Below are 15,883 nucleotides of genomic sequence, written 5' to 3'. Positions count from 1 at the left end.
GTCCTACTGCCAGTTTCTGGAAGACACCTTCTTCAAGCAGTGGTACAGGAAGAAGTCTGCATCCTTCAAGAAAAACATGATTTTCATGCAGGACAATGCTCCATCACACGCGTCCAAGTACTCCACAGCGTGGCTGGCAAGAAAGGGTATAAAAGAAGAAAAACTAATGACATGGCCTCCTTGTTCACCTGATCTGAACCCCATTGAGAACCTGTGGTCCATCATCAAATGTGAGATTTACAAGGAGGGAAAACAGTACACCTCTCTGAACAGTGTCTGGGAGGCTGTGGTTGCTGCTGCACGCAATGTTGATGGTGAACAGATCAAAACACTGACAGAATCCATGGATGGCAGGCTTTTGAGTGTCCTTGCAAAGAAAGGTGGCTATATTGGTCGCTGATTTGTTTTTGTTTTGTTTTTGAATGTCAGAAATGTATATTTGTGAATGTGGAGATGTTATATTGGTTTCACTGGTAAAAATAAATAATTGAAATGGGTATATATTTGTTTTTTGTTAAGTTGCCTAATAATTATGCACAGTAATAGTCACCTGCACACACAGATATCCCCCTAAAATAGCTAAAACTAAAAACAAACTAAAAACTACTTCCAAAAACATTCAGCTTTGATATTAATGAGTTTTTTGGGTTCATTGAGAACATGGTTGTTGTTCAATAATAAAATTATTCCTCAAAAATACAACTTGCCTAATAATTCTGCACTCCCTGTATGTATATATATATATATATATGTGTGTGTGTGTGTGTGTGTGTGTGTGTGTATACATATATATGTGTGTGTGTATACATATATATATATATATATATATATATATATATATATATATATATATATATATATAACTGTAAATGGTATTATTATTTTTAATTTGCAAATACTCCACCAGAACATTTTGTGTCTTGGTCTTGTTAGATTTTGGTTTGTTTTTGCTAGATGTTGATCTGTATAGTTTCTAGTTGAAGTAGTTAAATTTTTCCCCAAATAATATAATAATATATGTATAATAAGATGCATAAATACATGTTGGCATGAGAGAAACAAAACACTAAAGATGGTACTGTACAAACGGCATGAATTCAAATGTGATGTTGCCTAGCTTTTTTAGTGTTAAACCAACATGCAAATGGAGCTGTGGGTGCACCACTGCCGTTTCCTTCAGCTAAAACAAACCCGAGGTTGGCTGAAGTGTTCAGTACAATTAACTCTTCAGCCTCCGCAAAATATCACCATTTTACTTTATTTGACAAAAAACATTGGTTTCCTTTATTCCCTTTTAGTATTTATGAATTAAACATAGCATTAACATTTGAAGCACAGTGTCATACATAACTTATGGATATTTGTGTAAAGGCAGAGAAAGACTCAGTGCAAACAGAGCACATCACAGCCTTAAAGAAGCAGCCAATTAATACGAGGCTGTAATAATAATGTAATATGTTTCCACAGCATTTAAGGATTTAAATGCAGATTCTATACTTTCATACATTCATTCCAAAGCACAGCAGATCAGAATAGTGACAGCAAACACCAGCAGCTGACTGCAGAACCCAAACAAAGGAGCAGATCCTCCTTTTGTCGTTGTAGATGAGATTGTGGTAATATTATTGCTGGTAGTCCCCGTGGATTTCTGTGAGGTGGATGCTGTGGTTCCAGGGTTTTGAGTAGCCCCAGAGGACACTGAGGACCCCTGTGATGAAGTGACATTATCTGTAGAGTGGGAGGTGGTGTCAGATGGTATTCTTGTGGTTTTAGGAGTTTGGGCATGGGTGGTGTTTGTCGTGTAAGAAGCAGTGGAGTTCCATTGAGGTGTGGTCGGTGCAGGCTGAGTGCTATTACTCGTAGTGCTGTTATTGGTCACTGCTGGAGTTGTGACATCTGAGGCGCCTTGGCCCTGTAAGAGAAAATAAAAGTTCACGGTGTAAAAGATATATCTAAATATTCATGTAGACTGTTGCAGAGCCATATGCTCATATCTATCCAGCAACAGTGTTTTAGCTATTTTAAATAAATTGGGGTCATTAGGGACTAGTAAAGCGCGATACAAATACAGGCCATTTACCATTTATTTGTAATACTTATCACTACTCTAAATTCAATTTCCATGTTCTTCTGTCTGCATTTCCACTCTGTGTCAAACTTCGTGGAATGAATAAAGCTTACAGATGTGTCTCTGTTTCAGTGGAAAATCCTCTGTAGGCACAAGCATGCGAAAGTTCGGTACACATTGCTTCAACAGTACGCGAAGCATGAAAGCATTAACTGCACTTTGCATACCGCTGTGATAGGCAGGGCTGCAGGGCCTGATTGTCATGTACTCTGATGGCCTAAACCTGAGTCCTGTTTCTTTGTTCTGCCCACTTGTAGTTCAGACCTATGCTTTATGTAACATCTGATAAGTCATACTTAGTTTACTTAAATTTGAATGCTGACACAGAAGAAGAACGTATTATTGAGAACAAAATAAAGTAAGTAAAGTATGGATATATTCAGTTTCACAGAATCCTAGAAATGAAGGAGCTGTAAATATAGTTCTTGTTCACTGATGCACTGATTCACACTAATTTCAATGATAATTTTAAATCACAATCTAAGAAAATGTCACTGTTTACACTTACAGTGCCCATGTGCTGAGAATGATGAGGTGATTCAATTCTACATCCTCAACCATGTACAAAATGAAATACAGTCAAAAGGTTTTGGTTTTGTATGCTTTTGTTTTCTTCTCTTTCCCTGCATTTGCATTGACTTTTGATTGAATTTACCTCTGATTTGAATCCAACTACACTTAAGCTAGAAAAACAAATGATTGTGTTGCTTGCCATTAGTAAAAGCATGGTGACCTGAACTGGCTTCTTTTTTCTTTTTTAAATAAATGCAACTTTGGTAAATTAAGTGAAAATGCCTCTTACCTCTATGCCCAAAAACACAAAGGTCAAACAGACACATAGGAGAACTGTCCTGGTTATCTTCATCTTGGTCTTCTTGGTAAATTCTCTTTGTACTTTATGGCTGCTCACACCTTTCTGGCTCACCTTTTATACCTGACAACTCCCAGTAGTACTGATGCTGATAACAGAAGAAAAAAAAAAACGTGCCCTGTTATATACTCTGGTGCACTTTCATAATGCCCTATATGACAGGAAATGAAATGTGTTTCATGTGTAAAAAAGAGTAACAGTGTGAGGGAAAACTGCTTCCACTGCACTTTGTTAAAAGTAGATCATATGCTTCTCCTAAAGCTAAGGTTAATATTTGTTTTTGGGTTTTTTTTATAACACGGTGACTGCTTCCTGATACAACTCTGAACCTGCTGAAATTATGCTGGAGGATGCGGAAACACATTGTTCTGACCCCCACTTTCTCAGTAGTGTCATATTACAGGAGATATTATGTTACCATGTGTCCATGTATTTTGTGAAAGGTTATGCTAATAGGTTGGGTGTTTTGGGTACAGTTTTGGCTATACTCACTGTGTAAAATATTTTTTTTCATGAAAGAATAAACCTGTATCACAAAATTTGTTGGGCTTAGAGTAGTTATGGTACAAAAAGGTCTGTTTTTTATGTAGCAGTTGTATTTGTTTTATATTACTAAGGATGGATCACATGAGGACTTGTGTGAAGTTAGAAGGAAAAGGACATCTTGAGACTTGCTAGAGACTGCTATTTGCCACTTCTTAAAATAACAGCTGGTTTTATTGAATTTGACCTTGCATGTTTGGAAGTATTCTAACTAACAACACAGTTCTCGGTTCTCATCTCTTTTTATTCATATTAAATTTCTAGATTTACAACCTTGGTCTTACATTTTTATGAAATCTGTCTCCTCTTTATATTTAACTTTCAGGCAAGGTCAGATAAGGCAGGAATAAACCCGAGGGTAAGTCAACAGAGAAAAACTGTGACGCAACAAGGTCATTCAAGGGAAAATGAAAGTGGAAAGCTAACCAGCCCTCTGTAGTTATTTTGATAACACAAGAATTCTACTTTACAAACCTTCACATTTTGTATTGATTTTTTTTAAAATGGTAAATTACTCACATTTGATTTCACATTGTCTTGTTGAACTCTTGGAATAACTGATGCAAACAGAAAGGAATGTGAACCTGTGATATTTAATTTCTGATATAAGGTTTTACAAATATTTGAGGAACCCTATCAACTTCCAAAAAAATCTAATGTGACCGAACAATTGTGAAAGAAAGAGAAGTACTGTTGCTTTTCTGTTGTACTTGTTTTTGGACTCATTTTCCATTGCAAAAACAAAATTCAGCTATGGTCTAAAGTTTACATACTTTCTTCACTGGCATATATGACATGGTGATTTTAATTATTTCTTTGAATAGTTATTTTTCAAGGGTGGAATCATTGCAACAGAATACAGTTTTAATTACTTAAAAAAAAAAACAAGAATTAGATGCACAAGGTTGAATGCTGAGAGGAAAGGGTGCCATAATCGTTTGCATCCTGTCACATATTAACATGTATCAGGTTCTTCTCACAGGTAGATACGTGACTCTACCTGCAGAAATATGTTGTTGTTTTTTTTAAATAGCCAGGTCATAATTTCTGGAAAAACAGACACTGGTGCTGAGGATTTCAAGTCTATTTTAATTCTATTTCTATTTTAATGTCTCGACACATGGCTATACACACCAAAACAAGCCAAACAGATGGCACTATAGTCCAAGTGGAAAAATCTGTCATTTGCATTTGAGGTGTATTGTCCCTTTAAATTTTAAGACTGATAGTCCACAACTGCAACCCATTGCGCAAATATTTAATATGTGAGTATGTAACAGGTGCATACTGGGTGTTTTATAGTTGATTAACGAAAGCATATGTATCCTGTAATGTGGGGGAAGTCAAATACAAACCTAAAACTACAAAACATTTTAAATAACAACACACATAACTTCATTTCTCTCCTACCACCGTATTATTACAACAATAGAGAGGAAGCAAACTTGTTCCGGTAACAAATAATTGTGGTAGGTATGAGATCACAAGTAGCCTTTTGTAGCACGTTATCAGCTGGTTTATCACAGCACTGCATATTTCCTGGTACAGGAAAATTCCGATAACCAAATGTCCCAGGACACAATATAGCACAACCATCGCAAGTGACACTCTTACATGTTTCCATGTAGAATAGAGTGGGATTTTATTAATGTAGTACACATTTTCCTTATGAATTTTAGCACCAAATACTTCTTATAGAATAGTTCATCGGCACAGTGGCTACAGATACAACGTAGCATCGGAGGTTTGCAATGGACCAGTCAAAGTGCAGAGCTCAACCCAACTGAATTGCTGTTACAGGACCTTAAGAGAGCGGTGTATATATGAATGTCTGCAAATACCAATCGACTGAGGCAATACGGTAGAGAAAAATAGGTCAAAATTCCTTCACAACAATGTGAGAAACTAATAAGGTCATACAGAAAACAATTATTTCACTCCTGCTAAAGGTGGTTCTAGAAGCTATTGGCTCATGGGGTGTAATTCGCTTTTCAGAGAACTACATTGTCATTTGAAACCTTTTTTCCCACAGGATCAGATGTTTGAGCAATAAAAGACAAATCTGTAAATAAATTCTGCTTACTAAATTTCATACTGTCTACAAACTAAACAACACTGAACAATGAAGGCTGCAGAGAGATATATAGAGTTAGTTAAATGTTAAAATCACAACGTTCATATCAACTGTGCAGTATTTACATGCTAATGTTTCTTTTAGCATGTTAGCATGCTAGTATTTGCTTTCAGAGGGCACTGCTACTAAAATTAGGATCTTAAGATATTGAGAAAAAAAGGGAGCAATTTTTCCATGAGCTGTATGACTGAAGATACACAGATAAAAGTTAATGTTCTATTTCCACATTTTAAGAAACATGGTCCAAAATATAATCTGTTGTGAATATGAACATGTAAAATGTCTTAATCCGAATGACTGAAAACACTATAGACCTAAACAGCTAATGTAGCTTTAAAAAACTACTTCGCGTAAACTGGATTGTGTAAATTATAGGAAATTTCATTTCCTATCCTTTCAATTGTTCAAGGGGTTAAAATGATACTCAGGCAGACATGAGTGACTCAGAGGCAAATAATCTTTGTTCATAAGGCTCTGCCAATCAAAACTTTGATTGCTTTAGTGATTGCAGAAGTGTTAAAACTCTGAGGTTATTGGGGAAAAAGGTTATTTTTACAAGCTTGAATTGTGCTCTTGACTGGAAAATATGACACGTAATTCCTCATAAACAAGCACCACCCATCTTTGAGGAGCACGATTAAACGGTGCCAAGATGAAGAACTACTTTAAGACCAAGAATGTCCAAGGGTGCTGATTGTCAAGGACTACTTGGCCTTACAAAGATCTTTTACAAAGATTGTCTGATTAAGCCGTGATAACATGGGTTAAGCGCCTTGAGGCAACTGTTGTTGTGTTTTGGCGCTATATAAATAACACTAAACTGAATTAAATGAGTTATCAAGTTGTGCACAGACTTCCCAACTCAACTATATCTGATATTCTTAAAGCAAAAGAGCCACAGACTAAACGTGTGTATAATAATATGTCTATATTATTCAAAGATTCAGTCTTTTATTTAAATGACTCAGCTGAAGCCATCACTTTGAACAATGCATGTAATAAATTCCAAAACTGATGCTAAAAAAGAAGTATTTAAACAAGTGGTCTTGCTTTTTGAGCCCACTGTGCGTTAAAATGCATTTAACATTCATTGTTATCAGTACCTTGCGTGTACCTTATCTCTACCTTGCGTGTTTAAGATCTCCATGCAAATTGCATTTCCTTAAGAACAAACATAAAGTTCAAGTTGAAACGGTACATTAAACACAGATGGAAATGGTGACGTGACGTCAAAACAAAGAGAAACATACAGGCAAAATAAATTTGCAAAGTAGAAGGAATCGTTTTTTCTGTATTTGCGTTGTTAATTGGATCTATTATCAGTCAATTTTAGTAAAAAATACAAATACATAAACTACGTCTTTTTTTAATCTGAGCTCCTTTTCCGTTTAATTCTCTCAAATGTTGCTCCCTATATCAGGCCATTTTACTCATGTTTGTTCAGAGGGAATAAAGTCTAAACCAAGTCCTTGAAGGAAACTGTACTTCCTTGAATTTGCTGTTGTTGTGCTAGGTTGACTGCGACCTTTGATCCTATATAAACCATGGATAAAGTCATGCAACCAGACTCATCAAATAAAGAAAGTAGGTCCACATGTGACTGACAAATCCAGTCCTTTCCTCAGTTTTATTGGTCTGACTTGACAGCAAAGCAAACAAGTGTAATTCATTTCACCTTGAGTCAAACAAAATAGGTCTACTGCTTAAAAGTCTGACTTCCATCCATCCATCCATCAGCATAAGCAGAGAAGCCCAAACCTCCATCTTCCTAGCCACCTCCTCCAGCTTGTCCGGGGGAACACCAAGGCGTTCCCAGGACAGCCGAGAGATATAATCTCTCCAGCATGTTTTGGGTCTGCCCCGGGGCCTCCTCCCAGTGGGAGATGCCTGGAATACCTCACCCCGTTGGAGCCCAGGAGGCATCCTTATCAGATGCCCGGAACACCTCAACTGACTCCTTTCGATGTGAAGGAACTTCTCACCCTATCTCTAGGGGAGAGGCCAGCCACCCTTCGGAGGAACTACCCACAGCTCATGACCATAGGTGAGGGTATGGATGCAGATTGACCGGTAAATTGAGAGCTGGGTCCTGGGTGAAGGACCAGACCTACAAGAGGCGCTGTAGGGGTTGGGCGCATTGTGTGCCGGGCGGCGGCCAGAGCGGGTGCCGTGGAAGACCGATCCCCGGCCACCAAGACTTATCTATTTCCTTAAGTTATAAAATCCTTGTAGATATAACTATTCAAAAATAAATAAATACTTGAAACCATCACTGACACACCTTAAGTGTGAGTGAAAATTTGTAAACCACCAATTTGATTTACTGACTTCAGTTTCCATTATATTAAAAAAAGACTATTTTGATTAAGACATTGATTGATTGTTTTTTTTTTACTGTAAATATACTTTAAAAAACAAACAAACATTGCCAACAGAAGAAAAAAAACTAATAGGTAAAAAATTATTGACTATCTGTATATACCACATAATTTACATGCTTGAAAAGAAGTAGGATGAAGTTTAAACTTCTTTACTCAAACACACTGACTCTTTGCAGCTATAAAACAGTAATATACTTAGGACATTTAAATCAATATGACCACACACGTTCAATAAGGCTTTGCATATACCCTATCATAAATAGATGATCATTTTATAGCTGTCTTTCTAATACATAACTAGATGGCTATCATATAATATTGAAATTACATTATTGCTGTTTTTGAATGAGCAATTGTATTTACTGCATACTTAAATTTTCCCTTTTACATACATCCAGTGTAAGGTCTTGTTACATTTTACATGCAAAATATGCGTGTAATGTGTGCTTTAGAATTAAATTGAATTAATTTTAATATCATGCTTAAGTAATGTCAATCCAACACTAACATTTTCTATGATGAAATTAGTGGCATTTGATGAAAAGTGATGACTTTTAATGTGTTTTTCGCTCTATTGTTTTTACAGTTTTATATTTAATAGTGCGAATGAAAAACAAATGTATATTTTTACACTATAGTATATATAGCATATAGCTAAAATTGTTTTGTTCTTTTACAGCTGACGTTTACAGTACCTTCAGGTATATCCGCGTCTACTGTCGCCATCTAGCGGTGGGAAAATTCATCCCATTTTTTTGCCCGGAAGTGACGCATTAACGTGCTGCGGTTTCTGAAAGAAATCAATGGAAGGGTGCCAGTGATCATGCTTTATTTAAAATAATAAATAACTAGGCCCTTTTTCGCAAAGGCTGCATCATCTGGGAGATATCTGTACAGCATTCAGCCAAAAGACGGTTTGAACTTGGGTAAGTAGCTTTTTGCACAGCCCGTGGCTAACTAGTTAGCTTAATTTGCTTGAGCTAGCATGTTTAGCCAGTAAGTTAAGTTTCCCTCCCTCGTCTCCATTGAGAGTACATTTTTAAGGAGTTTCCTGCTTTCTTAAATATGATCTCGAAACGTCTGTAGTTTCTCTAATAAGCTTAAATTTGAGCATATATCCTTGCTGTGTTGAGAAAACGTATATTTACGCTAATAGAACATCACCTTTGTCTTGTACCATCGTACCCCGCAGATTTGTGTGGATATGGCAGCTTCTTTACCTCAGAAGCCAGGGATGGCAGGGATGCCCTCACAGCAGCAGCAGCAGCAGCCTCCTCATCTGCCCCCCGGTGCTGCCCCAGGTGCAGGTCAGCAGCCCATGCCTCCTCAGGGAGCCCTTAGGGAGATCTCCCCGGTGTTTCTCTGCAGGATCGGACAGGAGACTGTACAAGATATTGTCACACGCACTATGGAGATCTTCCAGATTACACGAGCCACACAGGTAAGGGACACGAGGCTCATGCTTGGCAGCAGGAACTGTTTTCTTGTTGTTAGTGTCTGGGACTTGATATCAAAATAACGATATTGTCGCATATCTATATGCAATATGAGTATAACACACTTACCTATATTATTGCCCACTCACATATTCAGCTTTGTGTATGGGTGTATCATTAGCAGAGTAATTTTTCTTACTGTTAGTTTCTCATTCATCTTCTCAGTTCAGCTGCTCTTGTGAGGGGTCACTACAGCCTCCATCTCTGTCTCTGACATCCTCTTCTGTCACACTAACCATCTTCATGTCCCCTTCACTACATTCACGAATCTTCTCCGTTTTTTCCTCATTTCCTCTTGCCTAGCAGCTCCATTTTCAGCAATCTTTGTCGAGTATATCCATTATTCCTATCTGCACATGTTCCAGCCATCTTAGTCTTCCCTCTCTAGCACTCAATCTGAGCCATCCGTCTGATTACATTCCTAATGAAACTCTTAATCTTAACCTTGCAGTCTCGCGTCTCTTTCAGGTTACACCTTCTGGTTAAATGTAGTCCGCCTGTATGCATCTTCCTCATTTCTTATATGTCACCCTGTGTTCTTCCGTCTTCTTGAAATATGATACGTCCTTATCAAATCTATTTCCATCACCCATATGTCTATTGCCTGCTCCTATCGCCAGTCTCTTACACTCTGACTGTGCTTACGGTCTTATCCAAATTACACTAGTTTTTTTCTTCTAACTGACATCCAACGTGTAGTGAACAAATTCAACATCACCTATTTGATTTCCAGCTTCAATCCTGTATGACACACTCTTCACTTCCACATTTGAGTATATCTATAATTTCTCAGGCATGGCTTTCTTCCCACCTGGTCTCATTCCCTCTGTCATACCAGCCAGCTGTCTCCTTTTTGTCCCAGCTCTCACCTCTGCACTCCTGCCTGTTAAGTTCTCATATTGACTTAAAGTCCAAAACTACAACTGTAACTATAGTTTTTAATATTTATTTAATCTGAACGACTTTTGAAAACTCAATCAAGCGCAGCTTCAGGTTCCTCATACCATTTATAAATAACATTCGTTTTGTTTTTTAAATTAAGGATTAGGTTTATTTAAGTTTATTTATTGTCTAGTAGAAGAGAAAAAAACAATGTCTTAGATTTAAAAAGAAAAAAGAAAGAAAAACAACAACTGCTCCAACTAACTAGCTATTTGGCAACAGTTAAAATAAAAAGTGGGTCATTGGAGTGTGAACACAAGGCTCTGTGAATGCCAATTTGGTGACCTCACTGACACTATCAGGGCACCAATTTGACCTCCTCCTGGTGGACTTAATGTACACTATGTAAAACTATTATAAGATCAAGCTTTTGGCCATAATCTCCAGAGCTGTCCGTGCCCTCGTCCGTGTAGTCCGCCTGGGCATCAGCCAATTAAAATCCACCCTTCTCAGACAACAGCGCCTCTCACATTTGGGTGCTTACAGTACTGGTGAGCCCTTCCTTGGAACCTTTGTACATTTGGCATTTTAACAGAAAATTCAAATGACTGCAGGTTTATTGACTGATTAGTTCAATAATTACCTGCTGAGTCACCAGTCTGCATTTTTAGATGGGCAGCACGGACGGTTACTCATACTTTACTGCTACCAAAAATTGCAGTTATTGTTATGTTAGCATTATTTCTTTAGCTTAAGTGCAGCAAATTGCACCACCAGCTCTGGTGTATGTGTGGCTGTTAACTGAGTGGGTGGTATTTATGTGGCTAAAGTGGTTCCACTGTTCCCTATCAGTCTCAATTTGGCCCGTCTTCTTTTCTGGCATATCTGCTCGGCTTGCCTGTCAGCATCCCTCGTACCCATCCTTCCATCTCCATTTGATCCGTGTTACCAAATGCGCCTCTGTGTTTTTCAGTGTAGTGCTGACTTCTAAAGCTTGTTCTTGCCTATTAAGGCGACCCCCTTTTTTTTTTTTTTTTTTTTTTTTTTTTAAACCTTTGCAGCTCAGAGAAGAGGAACACTATGGTTTTGTGTTGCCATTGCTATTACTTGGTTTTGAAAAATGATTGTCTACATGTCCAATGTACATGCAGTCATTTACATTGCCTGACACTGTCAGCATTTTTATTTGCAGAAAACAGGAAACCAGTATTACACTGCTGTATTTAGAAATAGAAGTGTAATTATTCCAAATGAATTCATGTTATCTATTGTGTGTTTTTGATTCAGCTTCCTAATGGGGTGACTCAGAGCCAGGCAACGTATCAGGACCGCTTTGGGAAGCTCCAGGAACACCTTCGGCAGCTCACTCTGCTCTTCAAAAAACTCCGACTGCTGTATGAACGCTGTGTGGAAATGACCTCTGACCTGAAGGAGGGACCAGCTGAGGTTAGAGAAGACCTTTGCTGAAAATAGGGACTATCTACTTTTTGTGTCTGAATAGTGCAATAACAAACCCACCCCCCCCTTCCCAAAAAAACGTTTTTTTTCAATTACTACTATATAACTACTGTAGAACTATGTTCTTTCTTTATGTCTGATTTGATAATGAAAAAAATGCAATTTTAATCCTGATTTACCTCGGCTGTGTCTTCAGCTTGTGCCGTACGCTGGAGAGGAGCTGGTTTCTGTCAGAGTGGAGCCCTGCAGTCCTGCTGTCATCCAGGAAAGAAACGAGGTCCTAGAGGTGGGTTTCTGTAATGTTCTTGTCGCCTCGGGAAACCATCAGCAGTGACGGGGCCTTTTTTGGGGGGGGGGGGGGGGGGGTTAAGTTAAAATAAAATAAATAAAAAAGCAGTACACACAGAATTTCAAGTCCAGGATTTAGAGACTTGTTGAAAATGTACGTGTTGGTGCCAGCAAAGTCAGTGTTACCTTTTGTTTTTAAATGGTGCATTATCCCAGTTTAAACATTTGATACGTTTTTTTCTGCACTATTGTGAATTGTTATGGGTTTGTGAGATTTGCAAATAATTCTGTAATAATTAATAATAATTGGTCTTGAAATTGATAACTTCCCACTGCTAAAAAGGACATCTTTTAGTGCCTTGTTTTCTCTGACCAACAGCCAGGAAATCTATTACCGTCACTTTATGACACAAAACAGGAAATCCTAAACATCATTAGCTACTAAGAAAGAAAAAGGGTTGGCAACAAACGTTATGCCAGTAAGCTAGTTCATTAATTGACTTATTGCTGCAGCTTTTCTTGAAATGGATTCAACATATGAATAAATTAATTTCTCATATATTGTTTGGTGTTCCACAGTTTATTATATATTTTAATAATTGGGGACAGTGTTACTCAGCTATGCTGAAATGAGCAGAATAAAGTCCCTTTCAAATTCCTCTAGGTGGCAGTGCTGACACAGGCTAACGTAGCGTCTGGATTTTAACTGAAAAAACTCTGCATTATTTACTCATTCTGAATTAGGGTGTTGTTTTTTGTTAGAGCTAATATTTCAGTTGGGTTGCAAAAATACCTTCAGGGAGCCAGTGGCAAAACACTGGAAAATTCTGCCTGAGGCTGAGAGGACTGTTGGCTTTAGCATCAGCACCAGTAGAAAAGTATTTTTCCTCCAGGTGTGAGGCAGTGTGAGCATCACTTGTTAATATGTGATTAGCTATTTCCTTCCCGGATTGCTTATATGTATAAGGATGTAACAGGCAATGATTAAAGTCCACGTGTTCTGCAGAGGTTAACTAATGGCCAAATGTCTTGTTGTTATACAGAAAGTGCGTCAGAAGAACCAGGAGATGAAGGTTCTGATGGACCAGATGAGGAACCTTCTGTGGGACGTCAATGCTATGCTGACACTTAGGAAATGATGGCTCTGAATGAGACTTGCGCACTTGTTTCTTAGCTCTGCACTCCTCTGCGGGTGAACGAACTTTAAGACGGCAAAGACCAGGTGAAATAAGGGAACTTCTGTAGGATTTATGGGACCTTCCGCCTACTCTGAGCTGGCACTTCATCACTGAAACTCATAATTTACTTGCACCTTTTCATCTAAGAGCCCGTGTTGTCTGTTGTATTGGAGCCGATAAGGGGGAAATCATAAACAAGGCAGGAATAAGGTATCGAGTCAAAGCCAAAAACAGGATAAGCTGACACACATTCTAACAGTCATCCTCTTCTTTTGTATGAGGCAGCTGATAACCCAATTTTCATTTGGAAAGTGCTCTGCAACTGTTTTGTAACTACTTAAATAAGTTATAGACTTTTGTTCAAACTGATGAAATAATAAGTTGGAACCTGGATCGCCTCAGGTAACAAAAAGCACAGAAGAGAAAGAAGCCTAAACTGCCTATTCATGGTGTTCTGACTCCAGGTGCTGACTTGACACCAGACAGACTTGAATTCATTGCAGGTAATTCTTCCACAAAGCACAGAAGCTGATCTGATATGTTTGTTTACAATAGGAACAATTGCCCATATTTGTGCTCTGTCAGTTGTAAAACACTGTGGGTTCAGAATTCCAATTGGCCCTTTGGCAGCTATGTATCTCAGGTGCTTTGTACATAAGTGTGTGCATGTGCTTAATGAGATTAGCTTCCTGAGTGCTACACATCACACCTGTTTGCCCTGAGGGTGTTGAGACTTGCTTACCTGTGAATTTATTTTTGTAAACTGTACTACAAATGGTTGGTGTACTGGGTATTTGTTTTTTAATAAACTTCTTTTTTTGAAACAAAATGTCTGAATATATATTTTAAAGTCCTGCTTCTAAATCCAGGACGGGCCCACTCAGACTGAAGTATTAGCTCCATAGTGTCAGTCTCAACCCTGAGGGTGGATGTAGGAATGCATGATCTCCCTCACAATTGAGATGATATATAAGTACATCAAAGTACATCCACCTACTTGTAATGATGCACACTCTGACCTTGACCTTCTGTATTCATCTTTCTTTACACAGCAGCAGCTCCTTTGTGTAGTTTGCCTACATTACAACAAAGAGCCTAAGTCCTGCCAGTCATGTCGGATGCTATCGAACCACACTTTCGATTCCCGTGATTGTGCTTAGTATAATACTCTTTAGTAATTTATTTTTTAAGGAAACTCATCCTGTCCCAAATGGGTTTTCTATATTTAATTTTGCTTTTCCTTTGTAGTGGAATTGTACCTGCCACAATACACATTTTCAGTGTATCCATCAGACAGCAAATTTTGCTTGACCCCCTTTGGCCTTCAAAACTGCCCTTATTCTTCATGGCATAGATTTAATAATGGGCTGGAAACATTCCTCAGATTTTGGCCCATTCATGGTCTGAATCCCCCGTTCCACCTCATCACAAAGATGCTCTGGTGACTGTAGAGGCTATTTGAGTACAGTGAGGTCACTGTCATGTAAAAGAAGCCTTTTTGAGATTATTTGAGCTTTGTGGATGGACATGGACAGCAGCAATATCCAGATGGACTGCCATGTTTAATTGATGCTCAGTTGGAGTTTGCCAAGAAAATATCTCCAACAACATTGCACTAACACCAGCAGCATCGGCCTGAACTGTTGATACAAGGCAGGATGGATCATGCTTTTTTTCAGTCTGGTAAGCTCATGTGAACTATAATAATAATAATAATAATGGATTGCATTTATATATCGCTTTTCGAGACCCTCATAAACTTAGTTCTTAGTTGACAAGAGTAGCGCCACGTGTTGTCTTCGGCTGCTGTAGCCAATCTGATTCAAGGTTTGATGTGTTGTGCATTCAGAGAAGCTCTTCTCGATATCTTGGTTGTAGAGAGCGGCTGAGTTGGCTTTCTAGCAGCTCAAAGCAGTCTGTACATTCTCCTCTGACCTCTGACATCAACAGGGTATTTTCACACACTGACCTGCCGCTCTCCGTTCTTCTAAAGATGGTTGTATGGGAAAATCCCAGTAAACCTTCAGTTTCTGGAGTTCTCAGACCAACCCGTCTGGCACCAACAACCATCCCACGTTCAGAGTTAACTCACCTTTCTTCCCCACTCTGATTTTCAGGTTGCCTCAAACACATTTACTTGCCTAAGTTCACTGAGTTTTACTAGGTTTGGCATCACCATCCAGCAATTAGAGTCTGTCTTTTGCTCTGCATGACAAACATTTATCTGCATATCTTCAAAACAAACGCCAACTTGGACTACAAATGATAAATCCACTGGAACAAAGATTTTGGCTGTTTTCCTACAGATTTCGCTTATTCATTTAAAGGTAGTATTCATAATGATTAGTTGATTTCTATTTTTTGTGTGTTTTTCAAGAAACTGCTTGACAGTGTGATCTTCAGCAGTGTAACCAGAACTACATGATTCTTTTTATACGTTTGTAGCATAACTGGATGAAAGACAGACATGCCACAGCAGCCTCCCTGATTGCTTATCTTTGTTGCTTGTACCTTAAATTGCAAG

The 15,883-nt window shown here is 38.3% G+C and overlaps 2 protein-coding genes across 2 annotated transcripts; one reads left to right on the top strand and one right to left on the bottom strand.

Annotated features, from left to right (window-relative positions):
• Positions 1-1,242: 1,242 nt before the first annotated feature.
• Positions 1,243-8,843, bottom strand: LOC146363235 (uncharacterized). Its single transcript, XM_084919907.1, has 3 exons — positions 8,753-8,843; positions 2,931-3,087; positions 1,243-1,912 (listed from the first exon to the last, which is right to left on the bottom strand). Exons 2-3 carry the CDS (start codon positions 2,991-2,993, stop codon positions 1,508-1,510), a joined length of 468 nt encoding a protein of 155 aa, XP_084776033.1. The 5' UTR covers positions 2,994-3,087; positions 8,753-8,843; the 3' UTR covers positions 1,243-1,507.
• Positions 8,844-9,261: 418 nt separating this feature from the next.
• On the top strand, positions 9,262-14,188 carry LOC146363234 (mediator of RNA polymerase II transcription subunit 30). Its single transcript, XM_084919906.1, has 4 exons — positions 9,262-9,498; positions 11,723-11,881; positions 12,090-12,179; positions 13,225-14,188. The coding sequence occupies exons 1-4, from the start codon at positions 9,262-9,264 to the stop codon at positions 13,318-13,320; spliced, it is 582 nt and encodes a 193-aa protein (XP_084776032.1). The 3' UTR covers positions 13,321-14,188.
• The last annotated feature ends 1,695 nt before the right edge of the window (positions 14,189-15,883 follow it).

The sequence above is a fragment of the Perissodus microlepis genome, chromosome 22, assembly GCF_051167445.1.
Source record: "Perissodus microlepis isolate ML-2025 ecotype Zambia chromosome 22, ASM5116744v1, whole genome shotgun sequence".
Classification (NCBI taxonomy): domain Eukaryota; kingdom Metazoa; phylum Chordata; class Actinopteri; order Cichliformes; family Cichlidae; genus Perissodus; species Perissodus microlepis.
This window is presented reverse-complemented; position numbering and strand designations above follow the sequence as displayed.

What these genes read in the sequence shown, in the direction of transcription:
- LOC146363235 (XM_084919907.1), bottom strand. Translation starts at nt 2,993, where the DNA reads ATGAAGATAACCAGGACAGTTCTCCTATGTGTCTGTTTGACCTTTGTG. An exon ending in TTGTGTTTTTGGGCATAGAG is followed by an intron (nt 1,913 to 2,930) that starts GTAAGAGGCATT and finishes TTTCTCTTACAG; the next exon opens with GGCCAAGGCGCCTCAGATGT.
- LOC146363234 (XM_084919906.1), top strand. Translation starts at nt 9,262, where the DNA reads ATGGCAGCTTCTTTACCTCAGAAGCCAGGGATGGCAGGGATGCCCTCA. An exon ending in TGAAGGAGGGACCAGCTGAG is followed by an intron (nt 11,882 to 12,089) that starts GTTAGAGAAGAC and finishes CTGTGTCTTCAG; the next exon opens with CTTGTGCCGTACGCTGGAGA. An exon ending in AAAGAAACGAGGTCCTAGAG is followed by an intron (nt 12,180 to 13,224) that starts GTGGGTTTCTGT and finishes GTTGTTATACAG; the next exon opens with AAAGTGCGTCAGAAGAACCA.